At 46.1% G+C, this 26,895-nt stretch overlaps 3 protein-coding genes across 5 annotated transcripts in view; 2 read left to right on the top strand and 1 right to left on the bottom strand.

The window, feature by feature from the left end:
* Positions 1-20,582, top strand: part of LOC134339661 (histone H2B-like) — a 241,813-nt gene extending 221,231 nt beyond the window's left edge. Inside the window, exons 3-5 of one of the 2 annotated variants that reach the window (XM_063036361.1) lie at positions 134-245; positions 16,256-16,315; positions 19,850-20,582. In XM_063036361.1, the coding sequence (XP_062892431.1) occupies positions 20,092-20,466 (375 nt within the window). In that variant the 5' untranslated portion in view covers positions 134-245; positions 16,256-16,315; positions 19,850-20,091 and the 3' untranslated portion in view covers positions 20,467-20,582. The remainder of the gene's footprint in view (positions 1-133; positions 246-16,255; positions 16,316-19,849) is intronic. The other variant, XM_063036359.1, reaches the window with a different exon arrangement.
* Positions 1-26,895, bottom strand: part of LOC134339649 (late histone H2A.2.2-like) — a 410,959-nt gene that overhangs the window by 197,112 nt on the left and 186,952 nt on the right. The gene's annotated exons all lie outside the window — the stretch shown is intronic.
* On the top strand, positions 132-14,192 carry LOC134339671 (histone H4). Its single transcript, XM_063036369.1, has 2 exons — positions 132-245; positions 12,479-14,192. Exon 2 carries the CDS (start codon positions 12,739-12,741, stop codon positions 13,048-13,050), a length of 312 nt encoding a protein of 103 aa, XP_062892439.1. The 5' UTR covers positions 132-245; positions 12,479-12,738; the 3' UTR covers positions 13,051-14,192.

Below are 26,895 nucleotides of genomic sequence, written 5' to 3'. Positions count from 1 at the left end.
CATAATGTGGTGGTGAGGGAGTTACAGACCACAAGCTCAGATGGGAGCTTTGGTCATCGAGGAATCTGTGTGAATCTGACTGTAGACCGTGTTGACATTAAACTTTTCCAAACGATTTGTTATTTCTTCATAGATTATAGACTCCAGTAGCTGAAGTGAAGTTAACTGGACTACAGTTACCCGCTTTTCATCTTCCACCCTTCTTCAACAATGGTTTTCGACTCCGCTGGGACCTTTCTGTAACAGTGAGTTTTGACAAACTTCACTTTCTCTACTTTCTCTCCAGACTTCCTGTGAAACCTCCAGTGCAGGTCGTTGGGACCTGGTAAAGTTTGCTTTTAGTCCCATTAGTTTCTCCCTTGTGATGGCGATCGTTACACATTATGGCACGATGTTGAAATGTCACTGTTAGATATCTGTGGGATGTTTGCTGTGCCCCACTGTGAACACTAATGCAAATTATTGAGTTAACTTCTCTGCGTGATCCTTGTTACTTTTAGCTTTTATCTCATCACTGGTTCCTAGAAAGTTCCTGATTCTCTTGTCTACCACCAGCCCTTGCCTCTGTATGTTCTTTGATTTAATATTTCCTTGAATGCCTTTGATCACACCTCAGGATCTTGAGGCCACTCCTCCCCATGTCTTCTTTCCCTCCCCCTTTCACCATCACTGTCCCTACATGTAAAGTGCCGATGAAAAGTATTCACACCAGTTGTTCATCCCAGTTTGGCAGAAGAATAAACCAGGGAAGTTAGTGCACCCCTTGCTGTCAAGGGAAATTGGGGATAGTATCAATTCCAAAGAAGAAACATACAAATTAGCCAGAAAAAGCGGCACACCTGAGGACTGGGAGAAATTCAGAGTCCAGCAGAGGAGGACAAAGGGCTTAATTAGGAAAGGGAAAAAAGATTATGAGAGAAAGCTGGCAGGGAACATAAAAAGTGACTGTAAAAGCTTTTATAGATATGTGAAAAGAAAAAGATTGGGTAAGACAAATGTAGGTCCCTTACAGTCAGAAACAGGTGAATTGATCATGGGGAACAAGGACATGGCAGACCAATTGAATAACTACTTTGCTTCTGTCTTCACTAAGGTGGACATAAATAATATTCCGGAAATAGTAGAGGACCGAGGGTCCAGTGAGATGGAAACATAGAAACATAGAAAATAGGTGCAGGAGTAGGCCATTCGGCCCTTTGAGCCTGCACCGCCATTTATTATGATCATGGCTGATCATCCAACTCAGAACCCTGCACCAGCCTTCCCTCCATACCCTCTGATCCCCCTAGCCACAAGGGCCATATCTAACTCCCTCTTAAATATAGCCAATGAACTGGCCTCAACTGTTTCCTGTGGCAGAGAATTCCACAGATTCACCACTCTCTGTGTGAAGAAGTTTTTTCTAATCTCAGTCCTAAAAGGCTTTGCCTTTATCCTCAAACCGTGGAGTAACTGAGGGAAATACATGTTAGTAGGGGAGTGGTGTTAGGTAGATTGAAGGGATTAAAGGCAGAAAAATGCCCAGGGCCAGATGGTCTGCATCCCAGAGTGCTTAAGGAAGTAGCCCAAGAAATGGTGGATGCCTCAGTGATAATTTTTCAAAACTCTTTAGATTCTGGATTAGTTCCTGAGGATTGGAGGGTGGCTAATGTAACCCCGCTTTTTAAAAAAGGAGGGAGAGAGAAACCGGGGAATTATAGACCGGTAAACCTGACATCGGTGGTGGGGAAAATGCTAGAGTCAGTTATCAAAGATGTGATAACAGCACATTTGGAAAGCATTGAAATCATTGGATGAAGTCAGCATGGATTAGTGAAAAGATAATCATGTCTGACGAATCTCATAGAATTTTTTGAGGATGTAACTAGTAGAGTGGATAGGGGAGAACCAGTGGATGTGGTATGTTCGGATTTTCAAAAGGCTTTTGACAAGGTCCCACACAGGAGATTAGTGTGCAAACTTAAAGTACACGGTATTGGGGGTAAGGTATTGATGTGGATAGAGAATTAGCTGGCGGACAGGAAGCAAAGTGTGGGAATAAACGGGACCTTTTCAGAATGGCAGGCAGTGACTGGTGGGGTACCGCAAGGCTCAGTGCTGGGACCACAGTTGTTTACAATATATATTAATGACTTAGACGAGAGAATTAAATGCAGCATCTCCAAGTTTGCGGATGACACAAAGCTGGTCGGCAGTGTTAGCTGTGAGGAGGATGCTAAGAGGATGTAGGGTGACTTGGATAGGTTAAGGTGAGTGGGCAAATTCATGGCAGAGGCAATTTAATGTGGATAAATGTGAAGTTATCCACCTTGGTGGCAAAAACAAGAAAACAGATTATTATCTGAATGGTGGCCGATTAGGAAAAGGGCAGGTGCAACGAGACCTGGGTGTCATTGTACACCAGTCATTGAAAGTGGGCATGCAGGTACAGCAGGCAGTGAAAAAGACGAATGGTATGCTGGCATTCATAGCAAGAGGATTCGAGTACAGGAGCAGGGAGGTACTACTGCAGTTGTACAAGGCCTTGGTGAGACCACACCTGGAGTATTGTGTGCAGTTTTGGTCCCCTAATCTGAGGAGAGACATTGTTGCCATAGAGGGAGTACAAAGAAGGTTCACCAGATTGATTCCTGGGATGGCAGGACTTTCATATGATGAAAGACTGGATCGGCTAGGCTTATACTCTCTGGAATTTAGAAGGTTGAGGGGGGATCTGATTGAAACATATAAAATTCTAAAGGGAAACAACAGGAATTCTGCAGATGCTGGAAATTCAAGCAACACACATCAAAGTTGCTGGTGAACGCAGCAGGCCAAGCAGCATCTATAGGAAGAGGCGCAGTCGACGTTTCAGGCCGAGACCCTTCGTCAGGACTAACTGAAGGAAGAGTGAGTAAGGGATTTGAAAGCTGGAGGGGGAGAGGGAGATGCAAAATGATAGGAGAAGACAGGAGGGGGAGGGATAAAGCCGAGAGCTGGACAGGTGATAGGCAAAAGGGGATACGAGTGGATCATGGGACAGGAGGTCCGGGAAGAAAGACGGGGGGGGGGTGACCCAGAGGATGGGCAAGAGGTATATTCAGAGGGACAGAGGGAGAAAAAGGAGAGTGAGAGAAAGAATGTGTGCATAAAAATGAGTAACAGATGGGGTATGAGGGGGAGGTGGGGCCTAGCGGAAGTTAGAGAAGTCAATGTTCACGCCATCAGGTTGGAGGCTACCCAGACGGAATATAAGGTGTTGTTCCTCCAACCTGAGTGTGGCTTCATCTTTACAGTAGAGGAGGCCGTGGATAGACATGTCAGAATGGGAATGGGATGTGGAATTAAAATGTGTGGCCAGTGGGAGATCCTGCTTTCTCTGGCGGACAGAGCGTAGATGTTCAGCAAAGCGGTCTCCCAGTCTGCGTCGGGTCTCACCAATATATAAAAGGCCACATCGGGAGCACCGGACGCAGTATATCACCCCAGTCGACTCACAGGTGAAGTGATGCCTCACCTGGAAGGACTGTTTGGGGCCCTGAATGGTGGTAAGGGAGGAAGTGTAAGGGCATGTGTAGCACTTGTTCCGCTTACACGGATAAGTGCCAGGAGGGAGATCAGTGGGGAGGGATGGGGGGGACGAATGGACAAGCGAGTTGTGTAGGGAGCGATCCCTGCGGAATGCAGAGGGGGGGGGAGGGAAAGATGTGCTTAGTGGTGGGATCCCGTTGGAGGTGGCGGAAGTTACGGAGAATAATATGTTGGACCCGGAGGCTGGTGAGGTGGTAGGTGAGGACCAGGGGAACCCTATTCCTAGTGGGGTGGTGGGAGGATGGAGTGAGAGCAGATGTACGTGAAATGGGGGAGATGCGTTTAAGAGCAGAGTTGATAGTGGAGGAAGGGAAGCCCCTTTCTTTAAAAAATGAAGACATCTCCCTCGTCCTAGAATGAAAAGCCTCATCCTGAGAGCAGATGCGGCGGAGACGGAGGAATTGCGAGAAGGGGATGGCGTTTTTGCAAGAGACAGGGTGAGAAGAGGAATAGTCCAGATAGCTGTGAGAGTCAGTAGGCTTATAGTAGACATCAGTGGATAAGCTGTCTCCAGAGACAGAGACAGAAAGATCTAGAAAGGGGAGGGAGGTGTCGGAAATGGACCAGGTAAACTTGAGGGCAGGGTGAAAGTTGGAGGCAAAGTTAATAAAGTCAACGAGTTCTGCATGCGTGCAGGAAGCAGCGCCAATGCAGTCGTCGATGTAGCGAAGGAAAAGTGGGGGACAGATACCAGAATAGGCACGGAACATAGATTGTTCCACAAACCCAACAAAAAGGCAGGCATAGCTAGGACCCATACGGGTGCCCATAGCTACACCTTTAGTTTGGAGGAAATGGGAGGAGCAAAAGGAGAAATTATTAAGAGTAAGGACTAATTCCGCTGGACGGAGCAGAGTGGTGGTAGAGGGGAACTGATTAGGTCTGGAATCCAAAAAGAAGCGTAGAGCTTTGAGACCTTCCTGATGGGGGATGGAAGTATATAAGGACTGGACATCCATGGTGAAAATAAAGTGGTGGGGGCCAGGGAACTTAAAATCATCGAAAAGTTTAAGAGCGTGAGAAGTGTCACGAACATAGGTCGGAAGGGATTGAACAAGGGGTGATAAAACAGTGTTGAGGTATGCAGAAACGAGTTCGGTGGGGCAGGAGCAAGCTGAGACAATAGGTCGGCCAGGACAGGCAGGTTTGTGGATCTTGGGTAGGAGGTAGAAACGGGAAGTGCGGGGTGTGGGAACTATAAGGTTGGTAGCAGTGGATGGGAGATCCCCTGAGCGGATAAAGTCGTTGATAGTGTGGGAGACAATGGCCTGGTGCTCCTTAGTGGGGTCACGATCGAGGGGTAAATAAGAGGAGATATCCGCGAGTTGTCGCTGTGCCTCGGCAAGGTAGAGGTCAGTACGCCAGACTACAACAGCACCCCCTTTATCAGCGGGTTTAATAATAAGGTTAGGATTAGTGCGGAGGGAGTGGAGAGCAGAGCGTTCCGAAGGAGTGAGGTTGGAATGGGGACAAGGTGCGGTGAAGTCGAGACGGTTGATGTCCCGTCGGCAGTTGGCAATAAAGAGATCCAGAGCAGGCAGAAGACCAGAGCGGGGTGTCCATAAAGAAGAGCAGGGTTGAAGACGAGAGAAGGGATCATCGGTGGGGGTGGAAGAGTCCTTGCCAAAGAAGTAGGCTCGGAGACGGAGACGGCGGAAGAAAAGTTCCGCATCGTGGCGAACACGGAACTCGCTGAGGTGTGGGCGAAGGGGGACAAACGTGAGGCCCTTACTGAGAACAGAGCGTTCTGCCTCCGACAGTTGAAGGTCAGAGGGGATGGTAAAGACCCGGCACGGATGAGAGCTGGGATCAGAGGGGGGAGGGGGGAAGCTGGGGGTGTCAGTGGAGAGGGGAGGGTTGGGGTGAGAGGAAGATGGAGCCTCTGAGGGCCCAGGAGCTGACGGTGGGATCTGAGGAAGACGGGGCTGCGGAGTGGTGGTGGGGGAAGGGGAGACGGGAGTCACAACAGCAGCACATAAAGACCCGGCCTGGAGTTCAAGGCTGGAGTCGCAGTTGGTGGTTGCGCAATCGCTGTGAATGTGTCCATGGTCGTTGCTGGAGTCCGGGTTTTGAATATGTCCTGAGGTGTTGGAGCCGCCGAGATCAATGGCAGGATCTTTGCCTAACATGACAAAGTCAAAAAAACGGCGATTGCAGGCGTGGATCCGACGGAGGATGAAATAACGGGTAGGACCATTACAGACGGCGAAGAAAGTGTCCCGAAGGTGTGGAAGGGTCTGGGATAGGGACACCAAATACCTCCTCATGGCGGAGAGCGTCGCCTTCAGAGCTTGACGGGAGAAGCGGCAAGAGGCAGAGTCAATAAAATGTGAGTACCTGGGATCCTCAGAAGGTCCAAATTGAGAGGCTTGGAAACGAATCTCTAAAGGGATTGGACAGGCTAGATGCAGGAAGATTGTACCCGATGTTGGGGAAGTCCAGAACGAGGGGTCACAGTTTGATGATAAAGGGAGGCCATTTAGGACTGAGATGAGGAAAAACTTCTTCATGAAGAGAGTGGTGAATCTGTGGAATTCTCTGCCACAGGAAACAGTTGAGGCCAGTTCATTGGCTATATTTAAGAGGGAGTTAGATATAGCCCTTGTGGCTAAAGGGATCAGGGGGTATGGAGAGAAGGCAGGTACAGGGTTCTGAGTTGGATGATCAGCCATGATTGTACTGAATGGCAGTGCAGGCTTGAGGGGCCGACTGGCCTACTCCTGCACCTATTTTCTATGTTTCTATGTTTACCCCTTAGAAGTAGATTGAATTTGGCTTTTTTTTTAAACTAATCAATGGAAAAAGACTCTTCTGTGTCAAAGTGAAAACAAATCTCTACAAAATGCTCTCAATTAATTATACTTATACTTTATGCTTTATTGCCTCCAAATAATTGATACTAGAACGTACAATCATCACAGCGATATTTGATTCTGTGCTTCCCACTCCCTGGATTACAAGCATTAAATATTAAAAATTAGTAAATATTAAAAAAATAAATTATAAATCATAAATAGAATATAGAAAAATGGAATGTAAGGAAGAGCAAAAAAACCGAGGGGCAGGTCCGGATATTTGGAGGGTACGGCCCAGATCCGGGTCAGGATCTGTTCAGCAGTCTTATCACAGTTGGAAAGAAGCTGTTCCCAAATCTGGCTGTATGAGTCTTCAAGTTCCTGAGCCTTATCCCGGAGGGAAGAGGGACGAAAAATGTATTGGCTGGGTGGGTCGTGTCCTTGATTATCCTGGCAGCACTGCTCCGAGAGTGTGCGGTGTAAAGTGAGTCCACAGACAGAAGATTGGTTTGTGTGATGTGCTGTGCTGTGTTCACGATCTTCTGCAGCTTCTTTCGGTCTTGGACAGGACAACTTCCATACTAGGTTGTGATGCATCGTAGAAGAATGTATTCTACGGTGCATCTATAGAAATTAGTGAGGGTTTTAGGGGACAGGCCAAATTTCTTTAGTTTTTTCAGGAAGTAAAGGCGCTGCTGGGCCTTCTTGGCAGTGAACTCTGCTTGGTTGGACCAAATCTGGTCATTTGTGATATTGACCCCGAGGAACTTAAAGCTTTAACCCTGTTCTACTTGCGCACCACCGACATAAATTGGGTTGTGCTGTCTGCTACTCCTTCTGAAGTCAACAACCAATTCCTTCGTCTTGCTGACGTTGAGGGATAGGTTATTGTCTTCGCACCATGCCACCAGTTTCTTAATTTCCTCTCTGTACTCAAACTCATTATTACCCGAGATAAAGCGGACAATTGTTGTGTCATCAGCAAACTTATATACTGAGTTTGATGGAAACTTGGCTACACAATCATGGAGGTACAGTGGGTACAGCAGGGGGCTGAGTACTCAGCCTTGTGGGGCACTGGTGCTCAGAATGACTGTTGAGGAGAGCTTGTCCCCTATTTTTACAGCCAGGGTCCTGTCTGTGAGGAAGTTGAAGATCCAGCTGCAGATCTGAGTGCTAAGGCCCAGGTTCCAGAGCTTAGGAATCAGTTTATTTGGAATGATGGTATTAAAGGCAGAGCTGTAGTCAATGAAAAGGAGCCTTATGTATGTGTCTTTATTCTCCAGGTGTTCTAAGGAGGAATGTTGGGCTAGAGAGATGGCATCTGTCGTTGACCTGTTGCTCCGGTGGGTGAATTGCAAAGCGTCGAGGTTGACCGCTAGGCTGTGGTTGATGTGTGCCATAACCAATCGCTTGAAGCACTTCATAGCAATTGATGTCAGAGCCACAGGTCGATAGTCATTCAGGCATGCCACCTTGCTCTTCTTCGGCACTGGGATTATCGTTGCATTCCTAAAACATGAGGGAATCTTAGACTGAAGCAAGGAGCAGTTGAAGATGTCAGCAAACGTTCCAGCTAGCTCGCTTGCACAGGCCCGGAGAACCCGTCCCGGGACGCCATCTGGGCCCGTTGCCTTCCTTGGATTTATCTTCAGGAAGGCCCTTCTAACGTCCTCCTCGATGAGGATGAATCTCGATGCCACCAGGTCCGGTACATCTGGAGGGAGCGGGACGCTCCTCTTCTGTTCGAATCTTGCATAGAATACATTAACAACAGGAATTCTGCAGATGCTGGAAATTCAAGCAACATACATCAAAGTTGCTGGTGAACGCAGCAGGCCAGGCAGCATCTATAGGAAGAGGTGCAGTCGACGTTTCAGGCCGAGACCCTTCGTCAGGAATACATTAAGTTTGTCAGGAAGAGAAGTGCCACAGTTATTGATATTCCCAGTCTTTTCTTTGCGCCCAGTGATCTCATTTTACCCTGCCATAGTGTACGGGCATCCCTCTGGTCGCCTGGGCTTCCAACTTGGCTCGATATTGCCTCTTGGCGCCCTTAATGGCTTTCCGGAGTTCACGTCTGGATTCAGTGTAGCGACTGGTATCCCCGGACCTAAAAGCCACAGCTCTAATCTTTAAAAGGGACTTCACCTTATAATTCATCCAAGGTTTCCGGTTAGGGAATACCCGGATCGTCTTGCGAGACACACAGTCCTCCGTGCATTTCCAAATAAAGTCCGTGACAGCTGAGGCATACTCATCAAGGTTAGCTGCCGAGTCCTTGAATACTAACCAGTCCACCAACTCAAAGCAGTCACGGAGGACCTCATCCATTTCCTCCGTCCAACACGACACTACATTTGACACCGTGACCTCCCGCTTCAGTTTCTGTTTGTAAGCCGGGAGGAGGAGTACGGCCTGATGGTCCGATTTTCCGAAGTGAGGTCGTGGGACTTAATTACGAATCTAAAACACAAAATAATTGTCTGCATAAGTATTCACCTCCTTTAATATGACACACCAAATCATCATTGGTGCAGCCAATTAGTTTTTGAAGTTACATGATCAGTTAAATGGAGGTGACCGTGTGCAGTCAAGGTGTTTCAATTGATTGTAGTAATAGTACACCTGTAAGTGGAAGGTCGAACTGCTGGTGAGTCAGTATCCTGGGAGAAACTACACCGTGAAGACAAATTAACACTCCGAGCTGCTCTGCAAACAGGTTATTGAAAAACACAAGCCAGGAGATGGATACAAGAACATTTCCAAGTCACTGAATGCCCTTGGAGTATAGTTAAGTCACTCATCCAGAAGTGGGAAGAATATGGCACAGCTGTAAATCTGCCAAGAGCAGGTTATCCTCAGAAACTGAGTGACCATGCAAGAAGGGGCCAGTAAGGGAGGCCACCAAGAGACCTATGATAACTCTAGAGGAGTTACAAGCTTCAGTGGTGGGAGAGATTGTGCATACATCAACTGTTGCCCGGGTGTTTCACCAGTCGCAGCTTTACGGGAGAGTGGCAGAGAAAAAGCCACTGTTGAAAAATGCTCTGATGAAATCTTCCCTGGAGTTTCCCAGAATTGTTGGGGACTCTGAAGTTAGTTGGAAGAAGATTCTATGGTCTGATGAAAACAAAATTAAACCTTTTGACCATCACAAACACTAAGTTTGGAGTAAGCCAAACACTGCACAACATCAAAACCACACCATCCCTACCGTGAAGTATGGTGGAGGCTGCATCATCCTGTGGGTATGCTTCACTGCAGCAGGCCCTGAAAGGCACGTAAAGGTAGAGGGTAAAATGAATGCAGCAAAATACAGGGAAATCCTGTAGGAAAACCAAATTCAGTCTTCAAGAGAACTGCGACTTAGGAGAAAATTAATTTTCCAGCAAGACAATGACCGCAAGCATAAAACCAAAGCTGCAAAGGAATGCCTTAAAACAACAAAGTTAATGTCCTGGAGTGGCTTTGTGAGAGTCCAGACCTCAATCCAATTGAGAATTTGTGGCTGGACTTGAAAAGAAGTGTTCGCTCACTAACCCATGCATTCTGACAGAGCTTCTGCAGTTTTGTAAAGAAGAATGGGGAAAAATTGCAGTGTTCAGATGTGCAAAGCTGATAGACACCTATCCACACAGACTCAACTGTAAATACTGCCAAAGGTGCATCAACTAATTACTGATTTGAAGGAGGTAAATACTAAGGCAATTAATTATTTTGTTTCATATTTACAATTAATTTAGATCTGTTTTCACTTTGACATCATAGAGTATTTTCTGTTGATCAGTGTCAAAAAAGCCAAATTAAATCGATTGCAGAACAATAAAACCTAATAACTCCCATTTTGCCGATTCCTTGTGGAACATTGAATATAGTGGATTGTCGAAGTCCCAGTCTCTGTATCCATGTCCCTGCAATAGCTGTTAGATCAAACATATTCATCAGTACACAATATGGAACAGATGGCAACCTGCCCTTCGTCTCACAATATCTGCGCCAATCATAATAATGATGAGACTTTATTAAGTACTGTGGAGGTCTCACTGGAGTATTGTGAGCAGTTTTGGGCTCTTCATCTGAGGAAGGATGAGCTGAAACTCGATGGGTTTCAAAGGAGGTTCTCCAGATTGATTCCAGGATGAAACAGCTTGCCATATGAAGAGTGTTTGATGGCTCTGGGCCTGTATTCACTGGAATTTTTGAACAATGAGGGGTGGCCCAATTGAAACCTATCGAATGGTGAAAGGCAGTGATAAAGTGGATGTGCAGAAGATGGGAGTGTCTAATATCAGGACAAAGCCTCGGAATAGAGGAGCATCCTTGTAGAATGTGGAGATGAGGAATTCCTTTAGCCAGAGAGTGGTGAATCTGTGGAATTCATTGCCACAGGGAGCTGTCAAGCCAGGACTTTATGTATATTTAAGGCGGAGGTTGATAGATTCTTGATTGGTCAGAGTATGAAGGGATACAGGGGAAAGGCAGGAGACTGGGGCTGAGAGGAAAAATGGGTCAGCCACAATGAAATGTTGGAGCAGACGACGGGCCAAATGGTTGAATTCTGCTCCTATATCTTAGCCTGTGTCACTTCCTCAGAAACCTCAATCAATTTTATGAAACGTGATCTGCCCACACAAAACCATGTTGATTGTCCCTAAGCAGGCCATGCCTTTCCGAATGTGCATGAATCCTGTACCTCAATATCCTCCCCAGTAGCTTCTCTACCACTGAGATGAGGCTGCCTTGCCCATAGATTCTTGGATTCTTGTTATTTCCCTTCTTGATCAAAGCTGCAACATTTGCGACACTCCAGTCCTGTGGGACCTCACATGTTGTGATCGAGGACAGATAGATCCGTGTCAAATCGCCAGCAATCTGCTCACTTGTTTCTTTCACTGTTGTAGGATATTTGCCTTCAGGCCCTGGAGTCTTATCCATCTTATTGCTTTCAGACGTCCCAGCACAACCTGCTCCTTAATCTCAAATGGTCTCTGCACATTCGCATGTCTCACTCAGTTTTCATTGCCATTCAATTCCTTCACTTCAGTAAATACTGACACAACATACTCATTTAGTACCTCAGCCACTTGGTCTGACTTCAACCACATCATTCCTCCTTTAATCTTGAGTCGACCTTTCCATTCTCTGGTTATCCTCGCCTTATTAATACAAATCACAAGGCCTTGGGATCATCTTTGGTCCCACTCCACAAGGACAGTTTGTGGCCCCATTTGGCCTTTCCTATCATCTGCTTTAGCATTTCCCTGCTATCTTTATATTCCAAAGGTACCCAGTCTGACTTTAGCTTCTTTCCATATCCTTCTGACTAAATTTAGGATCTCTCTGCTCATCCAAAGTTCCTTTACCTTACCATCCTTCTCCTCACTCCTCACTGGAACATGCTGATCCTGAACTCAGAGTTGCTGGTCTTTAAACAACTCCCACGTCAGATGTGGACTTGTCTGACAGTGGCTGCTCCCAATCAATGCCCCTTGGTTCCTGTCTTCTTCCGTCCTGACTTGCCCTCCTGCAATTTGGTACCTTCATACAAGATCTACTTTTATTTTTACTTGTAACTAAAAAAAAAAGTTGTGATCACTGTTCCCAAAATGTTCACTGACTCTTGGCTGTCAGCTGGCCTGGCCCATTTCCCAAAACTAATTCCCGTCTGTTCTCAGCTCTGGTTGGGCCCTGTACATAAGGTTTCAAACACTCCTCGGATTCACTGAACAAATCTTGTGCATCTTAGTTTTGAGCAAGATCTCCAGGGAAGATGAAGTCCCTCACTATGACAACCCCGTTTTTCTGCACCTCTCCATAAGCATCAACATATCGGATCCTCCACCTCCCGGTGGTTATTGGGGGCCAATACAAACATCCCAATAGTGTAACTACAGATTGCCTCTGTAAATGAACCTTCCAGTTTGTTGTGACATTCCCAGTGGGGTAACCTCTGCATTTTTTAACCCCCCACTCACATGTAAAACAATGAAACCCAGGAATGTTGAGCTGCCAGCCCTGTCCGTCCGATAACATAGTACTCCTAGTGTTGAAATAAACTCATTTCAGCCCACCATGTTTATTAGCCTGACATTGGCTCTCGTTCTTTTTAGACTGTGTGTGAGGGAGTTCTGTTTTTCGCTGGAACACTTTGTGTCGGATGAATCGTTGGAAATTGGCGGTTGTGGTAAAGCGAAGGCAGAGCTGGACGATGAGAGGCCGGTCTCGGCTCTGTCCGTCACTCTGACTCTGTCTCCTCCCCTCCCCGCCTCTGTCTCTCTGCGCGTTTCTCGGGCAGGTCGGGGCGCTGTGTATAAAAGGAGACAGCAGCAGGCAGTTTGTCAGTGAGCAGCGACCTGAGTGAAGCAGCATCATGTCTGGCAGAGGGAAAGGAGGCAAAGGACTGGGCAAAGGCGGAGCCAAGCGGCACCGTAAAGTGCTCCGTGATAACATCCAGGGCATCACCAAACCGGCCATCCGCCGTCTGGCTCGCCGTGGCGGCGTCAAGCGGATCTCGGGTCTGATCTACGAGGAGACCCGCGGGGTGCTGAAGGTTTTCCTGGAGAATGTGATCCGGGATGCGGTCACCTACACTGAACACGCCAAGCGCAAGACGGTCACTGCCATGGATGTGGTGTACGCTCTGAAACGCCAGGGCCGCACTCTCTATGGCTTCGGCGGCTGAAAAACTCCCACCTCCTCCCGAGCACAAAACAAAGGCTCTTCTAAGAGCCACCCACCGCCTCACAGACGGAGCCGTATCCACAACCTTTTAATTATTTTTATCGATACATTCAGCTGAGTTACATTTGAAACAGATTAATCGGTTCGGTTTGCGATATTCCTGCGAATCTGCCTTTCCAGTCGGTGATTACTTCAGAACCTCTGAACGCATTAAGATCGATCTTCATCCTTTTATCCGTCTCGGACAGGAATCAGTTCACTCGTTTAGAGAAGCGACTCCGTAATTATGCATTTAAATCTTAACTCAGGGGATTAGATATCAAATGAAACTGAAATTGTATAATGCGTGATAAAACTAACGGTAAATAATTTTAAAAAAAGTCTTCCAGCACCGTTGCAGGTTGCTCTGAAATTGGCGTGCAATTTGAAATTGATCCTGCGCCAATCACACTGTATTCGGATCAGATGAAGTCCGACTGCCAGTAAATTCCCAGAACTCCTTCTCTACGTGGTGTTAGAGAGCGTTTTTTTCTCTCTCTCTGGAGCTCTGTGTTTCGGACAAACCGTTGGAAATTGCCGGGTGTATTAAAGTGAAGACGGAGCTGGACGATGAGAGGCCGGTCTCGGCTCTGTCCGTCACTCTGACTCTGTCTCCTCCCCTCCCCGCCTCTGTCTCTCTGCGCGTTTCTCGGGCAGGAGTGGTGTCAGAGGACTGGAGGATGGGGTCATGTTAAGCAGTAATTTAGAATCGAAGGAAAACCAAACACAAGACCACTGTGCAGATGCTGATGGAGGGTCTCGGCCTGAAACGTTGGCTGTTTCCAGTTTCTCATAGATGCTGCCTGGCCTGCTGAGTTCCTCCAGCACTGCGCGTGTATCGCTGCGAGGAAAAGCCCGGGAGCTGAGTCAGGGCTGCTGCTGCTGTCCATTTATTAAAGACTCGGCTGACAATGTCACTGCCCGGCTCAGCAAATTTACGGATGTCACTAAAGTTGGTGATATTGTGGAGTGTGAAAATTGTAACTAACATTACAACAGGACGGTGATCAATGAGGTCACTGATTTGAGGAATGACAGATAAATGTGAGATGTTCCATTGTCATTGACGAACCAGGGCAGAACTGCCGTGGGGAATGGTCTGTCCCTGGGAGTGCTGTAAAACAGAGATATCGGGGTGCGGATATCGAATTCCTTCAGAGTGTAAACACAGGTCGGCAGGACGGTGAAGAAGGTGTTCGCCACACTCGCATTCATCGGTCAGAGTATCGGGCACTGGACTGTGACGGCACATTACAGCTCTACCAGCCTCGGGGAAACCACTCTCGGAGCACGGAGTACAGTTATAGTTGCCCTGGGATCAGAGGGTGACATTAAACTGGAGAGGGTGCAAAAGGGATTTAACAGGAGGCCGGATAGGCCAGGACCTTTCTCACCAGAGTGTATGTGACATTAGAGAGGTGATAAAATAATGGCAGTTATAGATACGGTCAATAGTGAATCTGTTATCTCCAGAGCCATGGAGTTGGAAGCGAGAGATTACAGATATAAAGTGAGAGAGGAAAGATTTAAATGGGACCCTGAGGAGCAGGTTTTGTACACAGAATGTGCTGTTTACATGGAACAAACTACCCCAAGTGGTGGTATAGGTGGGCACAGTTGCAATATCTCTTGGACTGTGGAGAGGGAAGTTTCACAGGGACATGGGCCAAATGCAGGCAACTGACAATGGTTTTGTTTGGCCACTTGGTCAGCATGGATGTGTTGGGCTGAAGGGCCTGTTTCTGTGCTGCATAACTCAGTGACTACGTCTGCTGCTGTGGCAGAGCGGGAGGGACAGTGTCAGTAGTGAGAAGATTTGGGGGATGTAGACAGGAGAGTGAATGGTTGAGGATGTGGCAGATGGAACGGAATGTGGGGAAATGTGCGATCACCCATTCCCAGGAACAAACTATCAGAGTCATTTCCACACGGGGATGTTCAGAGGGACCTGGACGTCCTTGTAAACAAATCACTTGAGTTAACATGCAGATACAACAAGTAATGAGATAGGGAAACAGTATTTTGTCCTGTGATCCAGGAGGAGTGGAGAAGAGGGTACAGATGTCTCACTGGGATTATATAGGACCCTGGTGAGAGCACACCTTGAATACCGTGTCCAGGTTTGGTCACACTTCCTCAGGAAGGATATCCCTGCAATAGAGGGAGCGCAGTGACTGTTCCCCACACTGACTGGGCTGGTTCCAGGGATGGAAGGTTGGTTATGTGAGAGTAGAGTGTGTGGGCTGGGTCTGTATTCCCTGCAGTTAATGAGAAAACAAGGAAATCTGTTAGATTCTTTCAGGATGTGACAGGCAGTCGGCAAGGAGAATGTTTCACCTGAATGAGAACTCCATAACTGAGGAAAATACCCTCAGAATGAGGTGTAAATCAGAAACACGAGACGATCTGCTGATGCTGGAAATCCAAAGCAACAGACACAAAATACTGGAGGAACTCAGCAGAACAGAAAGAGTAAAGAGTTGACACCTCAGGCCGAGACCCTTCCATCAGATCTCAGTGTGAAGGTGCTCAGCCTGAAGCATCGACTCGTTACCCTTTCCCATTGATGCTGCCTGGCCTGCTGACTTCCTCCAGCATTTTGTGTCTGTTGCTCAGAATGAGGTGACAAGCATTCAGGATGGAAATGAGATGATATTTCTTTAATCAAAGAACAAAGGACTTCTGTATTCCTTATATAAGTAATGTGGAGCCTCACGTGCTTGGTTGAGTCAAAGCTGAGATCAACGCTCTCTGGGAGTGTTTTTGTCATAAGACCATGAGCTATAGGAGCAGAATTCGGCCACTTTGCCTGTCGAGCCTTCTCTGGCATTTCAGCATCACTGATCAATTTTTCCTCTGAGCCCCAATCTCCTGCTTTCCCTTGTATCCCTTTGTGCCCTGACCAATCAAGAATCTATCAATCTCTGCCTATACCCAGTGATTTGGCTTCCACAGCTGCCTGTGGCAAAAAAAAAATCACAGATTCACCACTCTCTGGCTGAAGAAATTCCTCCTCATCTCCATTCTAAAAGGATGCCCCTCTATTTTGAAGCTGTGTGGTCCAGTTTTAGACACTCCCACCACAGGAAAAACCCTCTCCACATCAGCTCAATCAAGCCCTTTCACTATTTGATAGGTTTCAATTTGGTAACCCTTCTTTCTGCTAGGTTCCAGTGAATAGAGGCCCAGAGCCGTGAAACTCTCTTCAGTAGACAAGCAATTTAATCGTGAGTAAAATTCTCCATTTGTGATGTCATGTGAGCAGAAAAAATCCTGGATTTCAGAGCTGTTTGCATTTTGGAATTATGGACCAATCTGCACAATCCTAATTACTACTTTGTACTGCAGTAAACACTGTTTATCCATGCAATCACAGGCGCACAGATGCAAAATAAAGACAGGTGTAAATTTAAAGTAGGGAAGTTGAACCTTACTTGGAGGTAAAGCCTGATAACTAGGCCTCAGAACATTCGATTACCCAAATGATCAAAATAAAGCCAAGTAACAAGGTCCAAAATACCCACAACATGCAGAATTACATGCCTATCATTATCTTGGTCCATGGGATAAACCCTGGCTGGGTAGCCTGGGCGAGGATGTCTCATGATTGGAGACCCGAAACACCCAACGACCCTAAATTGTATTACTAATGATGTGTTCCTTTGCACACCCAGTTCATTAAGCCAAGTAGTGTCAGGCCATATTGATGAAAGGCATGGGCCAGATTGAAGTGGCTACACTACACTACCCTATCCACCATAGCCCCACATATCTCACCATACTAAACTCTACAGCCTCATCTCTCCCAGCCCCGCATATACATCCACCAGCCCTACCCTCAAACCTAATCCTAAAGTCCAAGGGGGCACACACCCCAATTAACCCTGGGCACACCCCCACAAACCCGATGACTAGTGTAAGAAGGAGGAAGATCCAATAAAGGCAAGTGTTGGACCTGGTTAATGAAGGCATGGGCCAGATCAAAGTGGCAGCGTTGCATGACACTGAATCTAGAGTGACGAGATGAAGAAGCACAAGAAGGATGATTCTCCCACTGACCGTATAATCAGTTTGTTATTTTGATTTTGTTCTGATAGTCTCCTGACTCTTTGAATATTTTGGTATAATTCATATTAGGCCTGTACTCTGCTGTACTGTTCTATGTTCTATTTACATGGGAGGCAGGGTTTGAGGGTCGGCACAACATTGTGGGCTGAAGGGCCTGTACTGTGCTGTACTGTTCTATGTTCCATTTACATGGGAATCAGGGTTTGAGGGTCGGCACAACATTGTGGGCCGAAGGGCCTGTACTGTGCTGTACTGTTCTATGTTCTATGTTCAAACAGTATTTTGTCCTGTGATCCAGGGGGATTGTGCAAGAGGGTACAGAAGTCTCACTGGGATTATATAGGGGCCCTGGTGAGAGCACACCTTAAGTATCGTGTCCAGGTTTGGTCACACTTCCTCGGAAAGATATCCCTGCAATAGAGGGAGTGCAATGACTGTTCCCCACACTGACCGGGTTGGTTCTGGGGATGGAAGGTTGGTTATGTGAGAGGAGAGTGAGTGGGCTGGGTCTGTATTCCCTGCTGTTCATGAGAAAACGAGGAAATCTGTTAGATTCTTTCAGGATATGACAGGCAATAGGCAAGGAGGATCTTTCCCCTGAATGAGAACTCCATAACTGAGGAAAATACCCTCAGAATGAGGCATAAATCACAAACACGAGAGAATCTGCTGATGCTGGAAATCCAACGCAACACACACAAAATGGTGGAGGAACTCAGCAGGACAGGCAGCCTCTATGAAAAAGAGTTAACAGTCGACACTTCGGGCTGAGACCCTTCATCAGATCTCAGGGTGAAGATTCTCAGCCTGAAGCATCGACTCGTTACTCTTTCCCATAGATGCTGCCTGGCCTGCTGACTTCCTCCAGCATTTTGTGTCTGTTGCTCAGAATGAGGTGACAAGCATTCAGGATGGAAATGAGATGTTTTGTTAATCAGAGAACAAAGAACTTCTGTATTCCTTATATAAGTAATGTGGAGCCTCAGTTGCTGGGTTGAGTCAAAACTGAGATCAACAGTCTGTGGGAGAGATTTAGTCACTAAGTGAGTCCATAAGACCATAAGATACAGGAGCAGAATTCGGCCATTTTGCCTGTCGAGCCTTCTCTGGCATTTCATCATCACTGATCAATTTTTCCTCTGAGCTGCAGTCTCCTGCCTTCCCTTGTATCCCTTTGTGCCCTGACCAATTAAGAATCTATCAATCTCTGCCTATACCCAGTGATTTGGCCTCCACAGCTGCCTGTAGCAAAAAAATTCACAGATTCACCACTCTCTGGCTGAAGGAATTCCTCCTCATTTCCATTCTAAAAGGATGCCCCTCTATTTTGAAGCAGTGTGGTCCAGTTTTAGACACACCCATCACAGGAAAAATCCTCTCCACATCCACTCACTCAAGCCCTTTCACTATTTGATAGGTTTGAATTCGGTAACCCTTCTTTCTTCGAAGTTCCAGTGAATAGAGGCCCAGAGCCGTGAAACTCTCTTCAGTAGACAAGCCATTTAATCCTGAGTAAAATTCTTCATTTGTGACATCATGTCAGCACAAAAAAATCTGGATTTCAGAGATGTTTGCATTTTGGAATTATGGACCAAACTGCACAGCCCTAATCACTAATTTGTACTGCAGTGAACACTGTTAATTTAACCCATGCAATCCCAGGCATACAGATGGAAAATAAAGACAATTCTAAATTGAAAGTAGGAAAGTTGAACCTTACCTGGAGGTAAAGCCTGATAACTAGGCCTCAGAACATTCTACTCCCCAAATGGTCAAAATAAAGCCAAGCAACAAGGTTTAAAATACCCACAAAATGCAGAATTACATGCCTCTCGTTACCTTGATCCATAGGATAAACACAAGCGGGTCTGATTAACCCTGGCTGGGTTGCCCAGGTGAGGATGTCTCATGATTAAAGACCCAAAACACCCAATGACCCCAGGTTGCATTACTGACGATGTGTCCCTTTGAACACCCGGTTCATTAAGCCAAGTTGTGTCAGGCCACATTAATGAAGGCATGGGCCAGATTGAAGTGGCTACACTACACTACCCTATCCACCATAGCCCCACATATCTCACCATACTAAACTCCACAGCCTTATCTCTCCCAGCCCCACATATACAACCACCAGCCCCACCCTCAAACCTAATCCTAAAGTCCAAGGGGGCACACACCCCCACTAACCCTGGGCACACCCCCACAAACCCAATGACCAGTGTAAGGAGATGGAAGATGCAATAAAGGCAAGTGTTGGACCTGGTTAATGAAGGCATGGGCCAGATCAAAGTGGCAGCGTTGTGTGACACTGAATCCAGAGTGAGGAGATGAAGAAGCACAAGAGGGATGATTCTCCCACTGCCCGCATAATCTGTCTGTTATTTTGATTTTGTTCTGATAGTCTTCTGTCTATTTGAATATTTTGGTATAATTCATATTTAATTTCAGTAGTTCTTGTCAATGTTGTGTCTCTGATGCAATGTGTCTGTGATGCTGCTACAAATACGTTGTTCCTTTCACCTGTGCATAAATAAACTCGATTTAAACTTTACACTGAAATGTCCAAATCTCTCCTTCACTCTCCTGAAGCCCTATGTCATGAACTGAACGTCTCAGTGTTTAATTTTTACAAAATTTCATCTGATTTTATTTAATTCTGCGTTTGAAATTTGCGTTTCCCTTTTCAATCTCAGCCCGCACCCCGGCCTGTCTCTGCCCTTCAGTACTTCCTCCCGCATCAAACGACAGCGGTAAACCCCGCCCATTGGTGCCGCTTCCCATCCCCCAGCCTTCCGATTGGTGACTCATTTCTCCAAACAGCCAATGGAAATGCTCAGAATTCCCATGCTCATTAACATACCGCTTTGGGCGCTGCCTATTTAATCCGCGCTCCGAGCAGCTTCTGCTCATTATTGTGTTTGAAACCGACGAGGAAATGCCGGATCCAGCGAAACCCGCTCCCAAGAAGGGCGCCAAGAAAGCTTTGTCCAAACCAGCGAGCAAGACCGGCAAGAAGCGCAAGAGGTCCAGGAAGGAGACTTACGCCATCTACATCTACAAAGTGATGAAGCAGGTTCACCCCGACACCGGCATCTCCTCCAAGGCCATGAGCATCATGAATTCATTCGTCAACGATATTTTCGAGCGCATCGCGGGTGAGGCTTCCCGCCTGGCCCATTACAACAAGCGGTCAACCATCAGCTCCCGGGAGATCCAGACCGCCGTGCGCCTGCTGCTGCCCGGGGAGCTGGCCAAGCACGCCGTGTCCGAAGGGACAAAGGCGGTGACCAAGTACACCAGCTCCAAGTGAAGACAAGTTTACTGACAAAACAAACCGGAAAATCAAAGGCTCTTTTAAGAGCCACTCACAGTTTCATTAAAAGAGTTATACGATGTTGAGACATGGAATTGAGGTAAATTTGGAATTTTTTTGTCGAAATGCTCATTCAGAATCGTATCCCCGTCAATCAGAACTTGCTGTCCGCTGCTCACTATAATCCCGATTTCTCTGTTAATTCCTGCCTACTGCACGGACACGGAATCGTTACACACCCCTTTCCCCGTCGCTTCCTCTCGGTCATCAGATTTCTCTAACGTGGACGCTAGTTGTTGTTTCTGGTTTAATTACCGTGGGTGCATTAAGCTTTGTCCCATTTTGGTTACTTCTCTTAACCTCATTCCAACGGGAGAGCTGAACACTGTCACAGGTCTTTCAGAGCATTTGTTAAAGGTCCACTTTCTGACGGGCGACCCGTTGCTAAACTGACTTGAGTTTACACAGTGACCGACCGCGAACAGCAGCTGAGAATCAGTTTTATTCCAGTCGTTTATCAATTGAAAGATATCGGTGAACTAATGTCCCAGACACCATCGCAATATTAACTACACTTTGTTTAAGTGTGTCGGACTCCAGTAACGGGGGTAAAGAGCCGACAAACAAACCTGTTGTGGTTTAATTCAGCAACAAAGGTTTTTTTGGCGGTGTTTTGCAAATGTCAGTTTATTTCGGCGGTTAGACGGTATTTTCCGCGCTTCTACAGTTGCTGTCTCTTGATTGATGAATAAGGCAGCGCTCTGATTGGAATATTTGCTCTTTCCAATCAGATCAGGCACTGTTTCACCAATCATAAACGCCCCACTACATTCCGCACCCTCCCGCCCCGCCTGTATCAGAAGGGCGATTTCCAGAAGCCTGATTTCTAATGGTCAAGACTTCAAGTGTATTTCTGATTTATCAAATCTATGTGATGTTATATGTATCAGGAAACCTGATTTGTTACCACATTTAACTTCTTCCTTCCAGTGTTATATTGTAATTAAGCGTGATAGATTAGTTGGTAGAGGAGGTGGTGTTGCAAGTTTTTTAAAGAGAGGGAGAGGGCATAGAGTTGTGGATGTAAATGAAATGTATGAGGCATTTGAAGACACGTTTGATTCTACAGGTAGGGGCAATAAAGTGGTATATTATTATAACGTCGACTGTCCCTCTTCCTAGAGATGCTGCCTGGCCTGCTGCGTTCACCAGCAACTTTTATGCGTGTTGCTTGAAATTCCAGCATCTGTAGATTTCCTCGTGGTTGTGTTATTATAACCATTGTGGAAAGCTTTCGATTGATTTGTTGGAGAGTATATGTAGCTCTAGCTCACTAAGGGTTGTATGGTGTGGGGATTTTAACACATCGTTAGTTCACTGTGGGGTTGTTCTCAGACAGGTGATGTTTTGTTTATAGAAGAGTTTCAGATATTTCATATCCTGTTAGTCTTTATGGTGGGAGAGGTACGAGATTTAATGTTCATAATAGTTTTGAAAATGCTGTAAATTTAACTTTAGTTTTGAACATCGGAGTGAGTAGTGGGATGTCATGGGAGATGAGGCATTGGGGAGTGATCATTTTCCTATGTTTATAAGCTTGGGTTTGGATTTATATAGGGGGCCTGAGGCCACTTTTAGGAGGTGAAACTCTGGTAAAGCAAATTGGGAGAAGTTTGAATGTTTTATGTGCTGAGTGTCTGTCTGGGCTGAATGGTGAGGATGATGTGGATTTCTGCAAAGCAACGTTGTCACATTATCCATCAAATTGTGGTGGAAGATAATCAATTTAAAAAGTGCATTAGTGGGAGAAAAGCTGTACCATGGTGGACGGAGGAGTGTGCAGAGGCAGTTACTGAGAGAAACGTGGCATTTCAGAAAGTTAAGCATCACTCTCCGCGTGATCATATTAAGTGTAACAGGTCACAGGCCGTGGTGAGGAAAGTAATGAAGCTTGTGAAAAAGATTTACTGGAGGTCATATTGGAAGTATTGGAAGGAATATTAAACCTGAAGATGTTTAGGGAATGACTAAGAAAATGGGGGTGTGGGATTCATAGGGTTCCGAATATTGATTAAAGTAGGTAATACAATTGTTCCTGAAAGAGAGATGGTTGAGTCCTGGCTTGGTCATTTGCTGCAATTCATCATCAAAATAGGTGGAGAGACTAAACAATGTAGGGATAAGGTTTTACAAGAATACCTTAATGTGTTGGAAACCAGCTGTAGCAATGATAGTATTAGTGATGTAGAGTTTCTTTGTGTGAATTTAAGAAAGCTATTTATAGTACAGGTCAGAGGGCTCCAGGAAAGGATGATACATGTTATTGCATGTTTAAACATATGGTCAACAACTCTTTTCGAGATAATATTACATTTCTGAATTATAATTGGAGTTCAGGGCATCTACCCTCCTCATGGAAAATGGCAATTGTAGTGTCTATTCTAAAACCTGGGAAACCCCTGTTGGATCCTCCTAGATATAGACCAATATCACTGACGTCCCATTTGTGTAAACTTACGGAATGGATGGTAATAGTGTGGTTGAATTATATTTTGGAAAAGGGAGGTGACGTGCTGTTGTTAACATACTGGATTAATTTGAGGGGCAAGTGCTGGTTCCACGCCACATGTTCAAAAGCAGTCAATGATTTTATGCAGGAAACTCCACGGCTACTTGAACACAGCAAGCTTCCACAAACAATATACTCAATGGAGATGTCAATCCATGGCCTCGTATACTGTCACAATGAGGCCACACTCAGGTAGGAGGAACAACACGTTGCATTCTGTCTGGGACGACTCCAATCTGATGGCACTAACATCGATTTCTTGATCTTCCAGTCAAGCCTCCCCTCCCTCATCATTCCCAATCCCCCTTTCCCTCTCGTTGCCTGCCCATCGCCTCCCTCCGGTGTTCCTCCCCACTTTTCATTCATCCATGGCCTCCTGTTCTCTCCTGTCAGATTACCCCTTCTCCAGCCCTGTATCTCTTTCACCGATCAACCTCCCAGCTCTTTACTTCATCTCTCCCCCTCCCAATTCCACCTGTCACTTTGTGTTTCTCTCTCCCCTCCCCCACCTTTGAAATTTACTCCTCATTGTTTTTTCTCCAGTCCTGCTGAAGAATCTCGGCCCAAAACGTCAGCTGTACTTTTATCCACAGATGCTGCCTGGCCTGCAGAGTTTCTCCAGCGTGTTGTGTGTGTTCCTTGGATTTCCAGCATCTGCAGATTTTCTCCTGATTATTACTCAATGTCAACAGGCATTTTGTGTGACAACTGTCAAAGTCCCACTCACTTTGAAATGCAGATATGAAACTCGAGGTTCAGCAGATGCTGGGAATAAACTGTAAAATAACACACACAAAGTACTGTGGGAACTCAGCAGATCAGGCAGCAGCTAAGCAGAGAAATACACAGTCTAGTTAGGATGAAGTGTCTTGGCCCATAATATCAACTATTTATTCCTCTCCATAGATGCTGCTGGGGCCACTGACTCCCTCCAGCATTTTGCAAACATAAACTTCTTTTTTCAGTCAATCAGTTTCCAAATGTTCCTAAACTTTCACTTGTAGCCTCATCCTCCTGGTCTGATTCCTTCCTTCTACTCCACGTAAACTCGAGCCTCCATCAGATCTGGAGCCCCAAAGCCCTCATTTGTGTTGACCTCTCTTGTTTCTGCTCCACCATTCTGCTGTCGTACTTTAGAGGAGAGTGTTGTATTGCAACAGCCCGGCAGTGTGAGGCACAGCCCTTCGAAATCAGTGAAAATGACACAAAACAATGACTAGAGCAGGGCAGAAAGATTTTAACTACACAAGACTTCATCCTTGGTCCAGAGCCGTGAGGGATGAGGAATATTTGGGACAAAACCCCAGTAAATTCATCTTCTGCAGTTTACAGAAAGTCATGGAGTGAATTCAAGGTAAACCTCTTCATCCCCAGACCGGTGACCAGTTACATCCTGAACATTATAGGGTGAGTGAGTGGTGAACAGCAGGGATGGGTTTGAAAGCTCTGGTGTGCAATAGGAACACAAGCAGGTACCAGCTGGACTGAGTGGCCTCTCGACTGTTCATTATTGGTGTGACAGGGAGGAAGCACCTGAGACACGGGATTTGAAATGGAACTGATCTATTTGTCTATGACAGATCCACAATATTGAACACCGGTGTATTTTAAGATGGTGGGATGAACCCCCTCAATGCTCAGTGACCAGGGTTCAGTCCTGGATCTGATGAGCAGCCACAATATCTGTGGAATCTGACATTAACAGTCCCATATAGAGCTTATTTTAACTTCCTCCCTGAGGTGAACTTGCTGGTGTATCTGCAGGTGCAGTGCCCTGATCTAATGAATCCCTTCCAAAATGAGTGGTAGTGATTGTCAGCTCACTGGTATCAACTCTATGGCCATGTATCAGGTCAGTCCATGGACAAGTGCATGTATTGGGACTCTGGTGTGCTGTCTTCTGAACCATCTCCCCCTTCATATTCAGTGATTGGTAGCATTCAAATGCTGGGGAACTGACAGACACAGCAGAAGTGACACGCTGTTGCATTTGAGATTCTCAGACAGAAATTCCTTGCCTTTTCTGCCCTGTAAAATGTTTGCAAAGATCAACAGGTGAACGAGAATATATCTCAGCTGAGATTATTTTAGTTTTCATGTTGATGTCTGATGTCACACTGTTACAGTGAGGCTGAACACTGTCCGGAGGAACAACACCTGTAACTGGGCATAGTTCAGGCATAAGGACACAACATCAAATTCTCTGTTTTCCTCTCTGCCCATCAAGCTGTGACTTGGCTCAGTGTGTCTCTCTCCATTAGTACAGTTTCACATTCTGGGTATCTCCCACAGACCTACTAAGCACACAATACAAACAGAGCTGCTTTGTGAGAGTTTCTGCTGATTGTGACCCTGCTGGCATTCGACGGTGGTAAACTCAGAGTCAGCAATGCCATTGAACAGCAAGAGAATGTGATCAGGCTTTCTCGGTGCAGACTGACACTGCGGTATTCTTGCAGTGTGAAGGCTTTTACAAATAAAATGGCATGAGGCATTTTCAGTTTCAGGAAAACCGTAACTCATTAATTATCCTACAAACACAGAAACATAAAGCACAGTTTAAAAAACAACCTCATGTACTTCCATCGTAACATCAGACAGCTTCTTAAAGAGAAACACAACTCAATGTCAGTGATCATTAATTATGCACTTTTCCACCCGTTACATTACCCTGCACTGTCACCACCCCCCCCCCACCGAATCCACTCCGTAGCCAAGAAAGCCCAGCAGCGTCTCTAATTTCTGCAACGGCCGAGAAAAGCCCAACTGCCACCCCCCATCCTCACTACATTCCACAGAGGATGTATCGACAGCATCCTGAGCAGCTGCATCACTGCCTGGTTCGGGAATTGTACCGTCTCGGATCGCAAGACCCTGCAACGGATAGTGAGATCAGCTGAGAAGATCATTGGGGTCTCTCTTCCCACCATTTCACACATTTACATCACATGCTGCACCCGTAAAGCCAACAGCATTGTGAAGGACCCCACGCACCTCTCATACAAACTCTTCTCCCGCCTGCCATCTAGCAAAAGGTACCAACACATTTGGGCTCTCACTGGGCAACAGTTTCTTCCCCCAAGCCATCAGACTCCTTAATACACAGAGTCTAGACTGACATCTACATCATTTATTATTATATTGTAATTTGTCCGCCACTGTGCCTGTTGTCTTGTTTATTATTGATTGTACTGCCCTGCACTGTTTTGTGCTCTTTATGTAGTTCTGTGTAGGGCTGTAGTCTAGTGTAGTTTTTGTGTTGTTTTACATAGTCTAGTGTAGCCTTGTGTTCTCTCACTTAGTCTAGTGTAGTTTTGTGTTGTTTCATGTAGCACCATGGTCCTGGAGGAATACTGTTTCGTTTTTACTGTGTACTGTACCAGCAGTTTATGGTCGAATTGACAATAAAAAGCAACTTGATTTGACTTGACTGCTCCCCCTCTGTGATCTTTATAGCAGTTTATTTCCTTTCAATGACACTTGCAGGATGATACGGACAGACACGTCAAGATCCCTCAGTGTATCAGACAGAAGTGGATATAGATGAGTTGGAATTCTGTCTGTTTGAAAACTTTCCTCACCATCCACAACTACACCAACATTCGTGTCGTCAGCGATCTGATCAGCCCATGTCTATTTTGATCCGATCAGACAGAGGTCCCATCACTGATCATTGTGGACACACTGGTTACAAATCTATAGTCAAAATCACTCTCAATTCCATCAACTCAAATGTCACTCCATGATACAAACCAGTCAAACCCTCCCACACCGAGACTCGAGGAAAGTTACACATTTATCACAAGACCAGAGTTGGGTTGAATGGTCTGGGCTTGTTACTCCAGATGCTCTGCTCC

The sequence above is a fragment of the Mobula hypostoma genome, chromosome 30 (assembly GCF_963921235.1).
Source record: "Mobula hypostoma chromosome 30, sMobHyp1.1, whole genome shotgun sequence".
Classification (NCBI taxonomy): Eukaryota; Metazoa; Chordata; class Chondrichthyes; order Myliobatiformes; family Myliobatidae; genus Mobula; species Mobula hypostoma.
The sequence above is the reverse complement of the archived record's forward strand: the minus strand, read 5'-3'. Positions and strand labels throughout refer to the sequence as shown.

What these genes read in the sequence shown, in the direction of transcription:
- LOC134339671 (XM_063036369.1), top strand. Translation starts at nt 12,739, where the DNA reads ATGTCTGGCAGAGGGAAAGGAGGCAAAGGACTGGGCAAAGGCGGAGCC.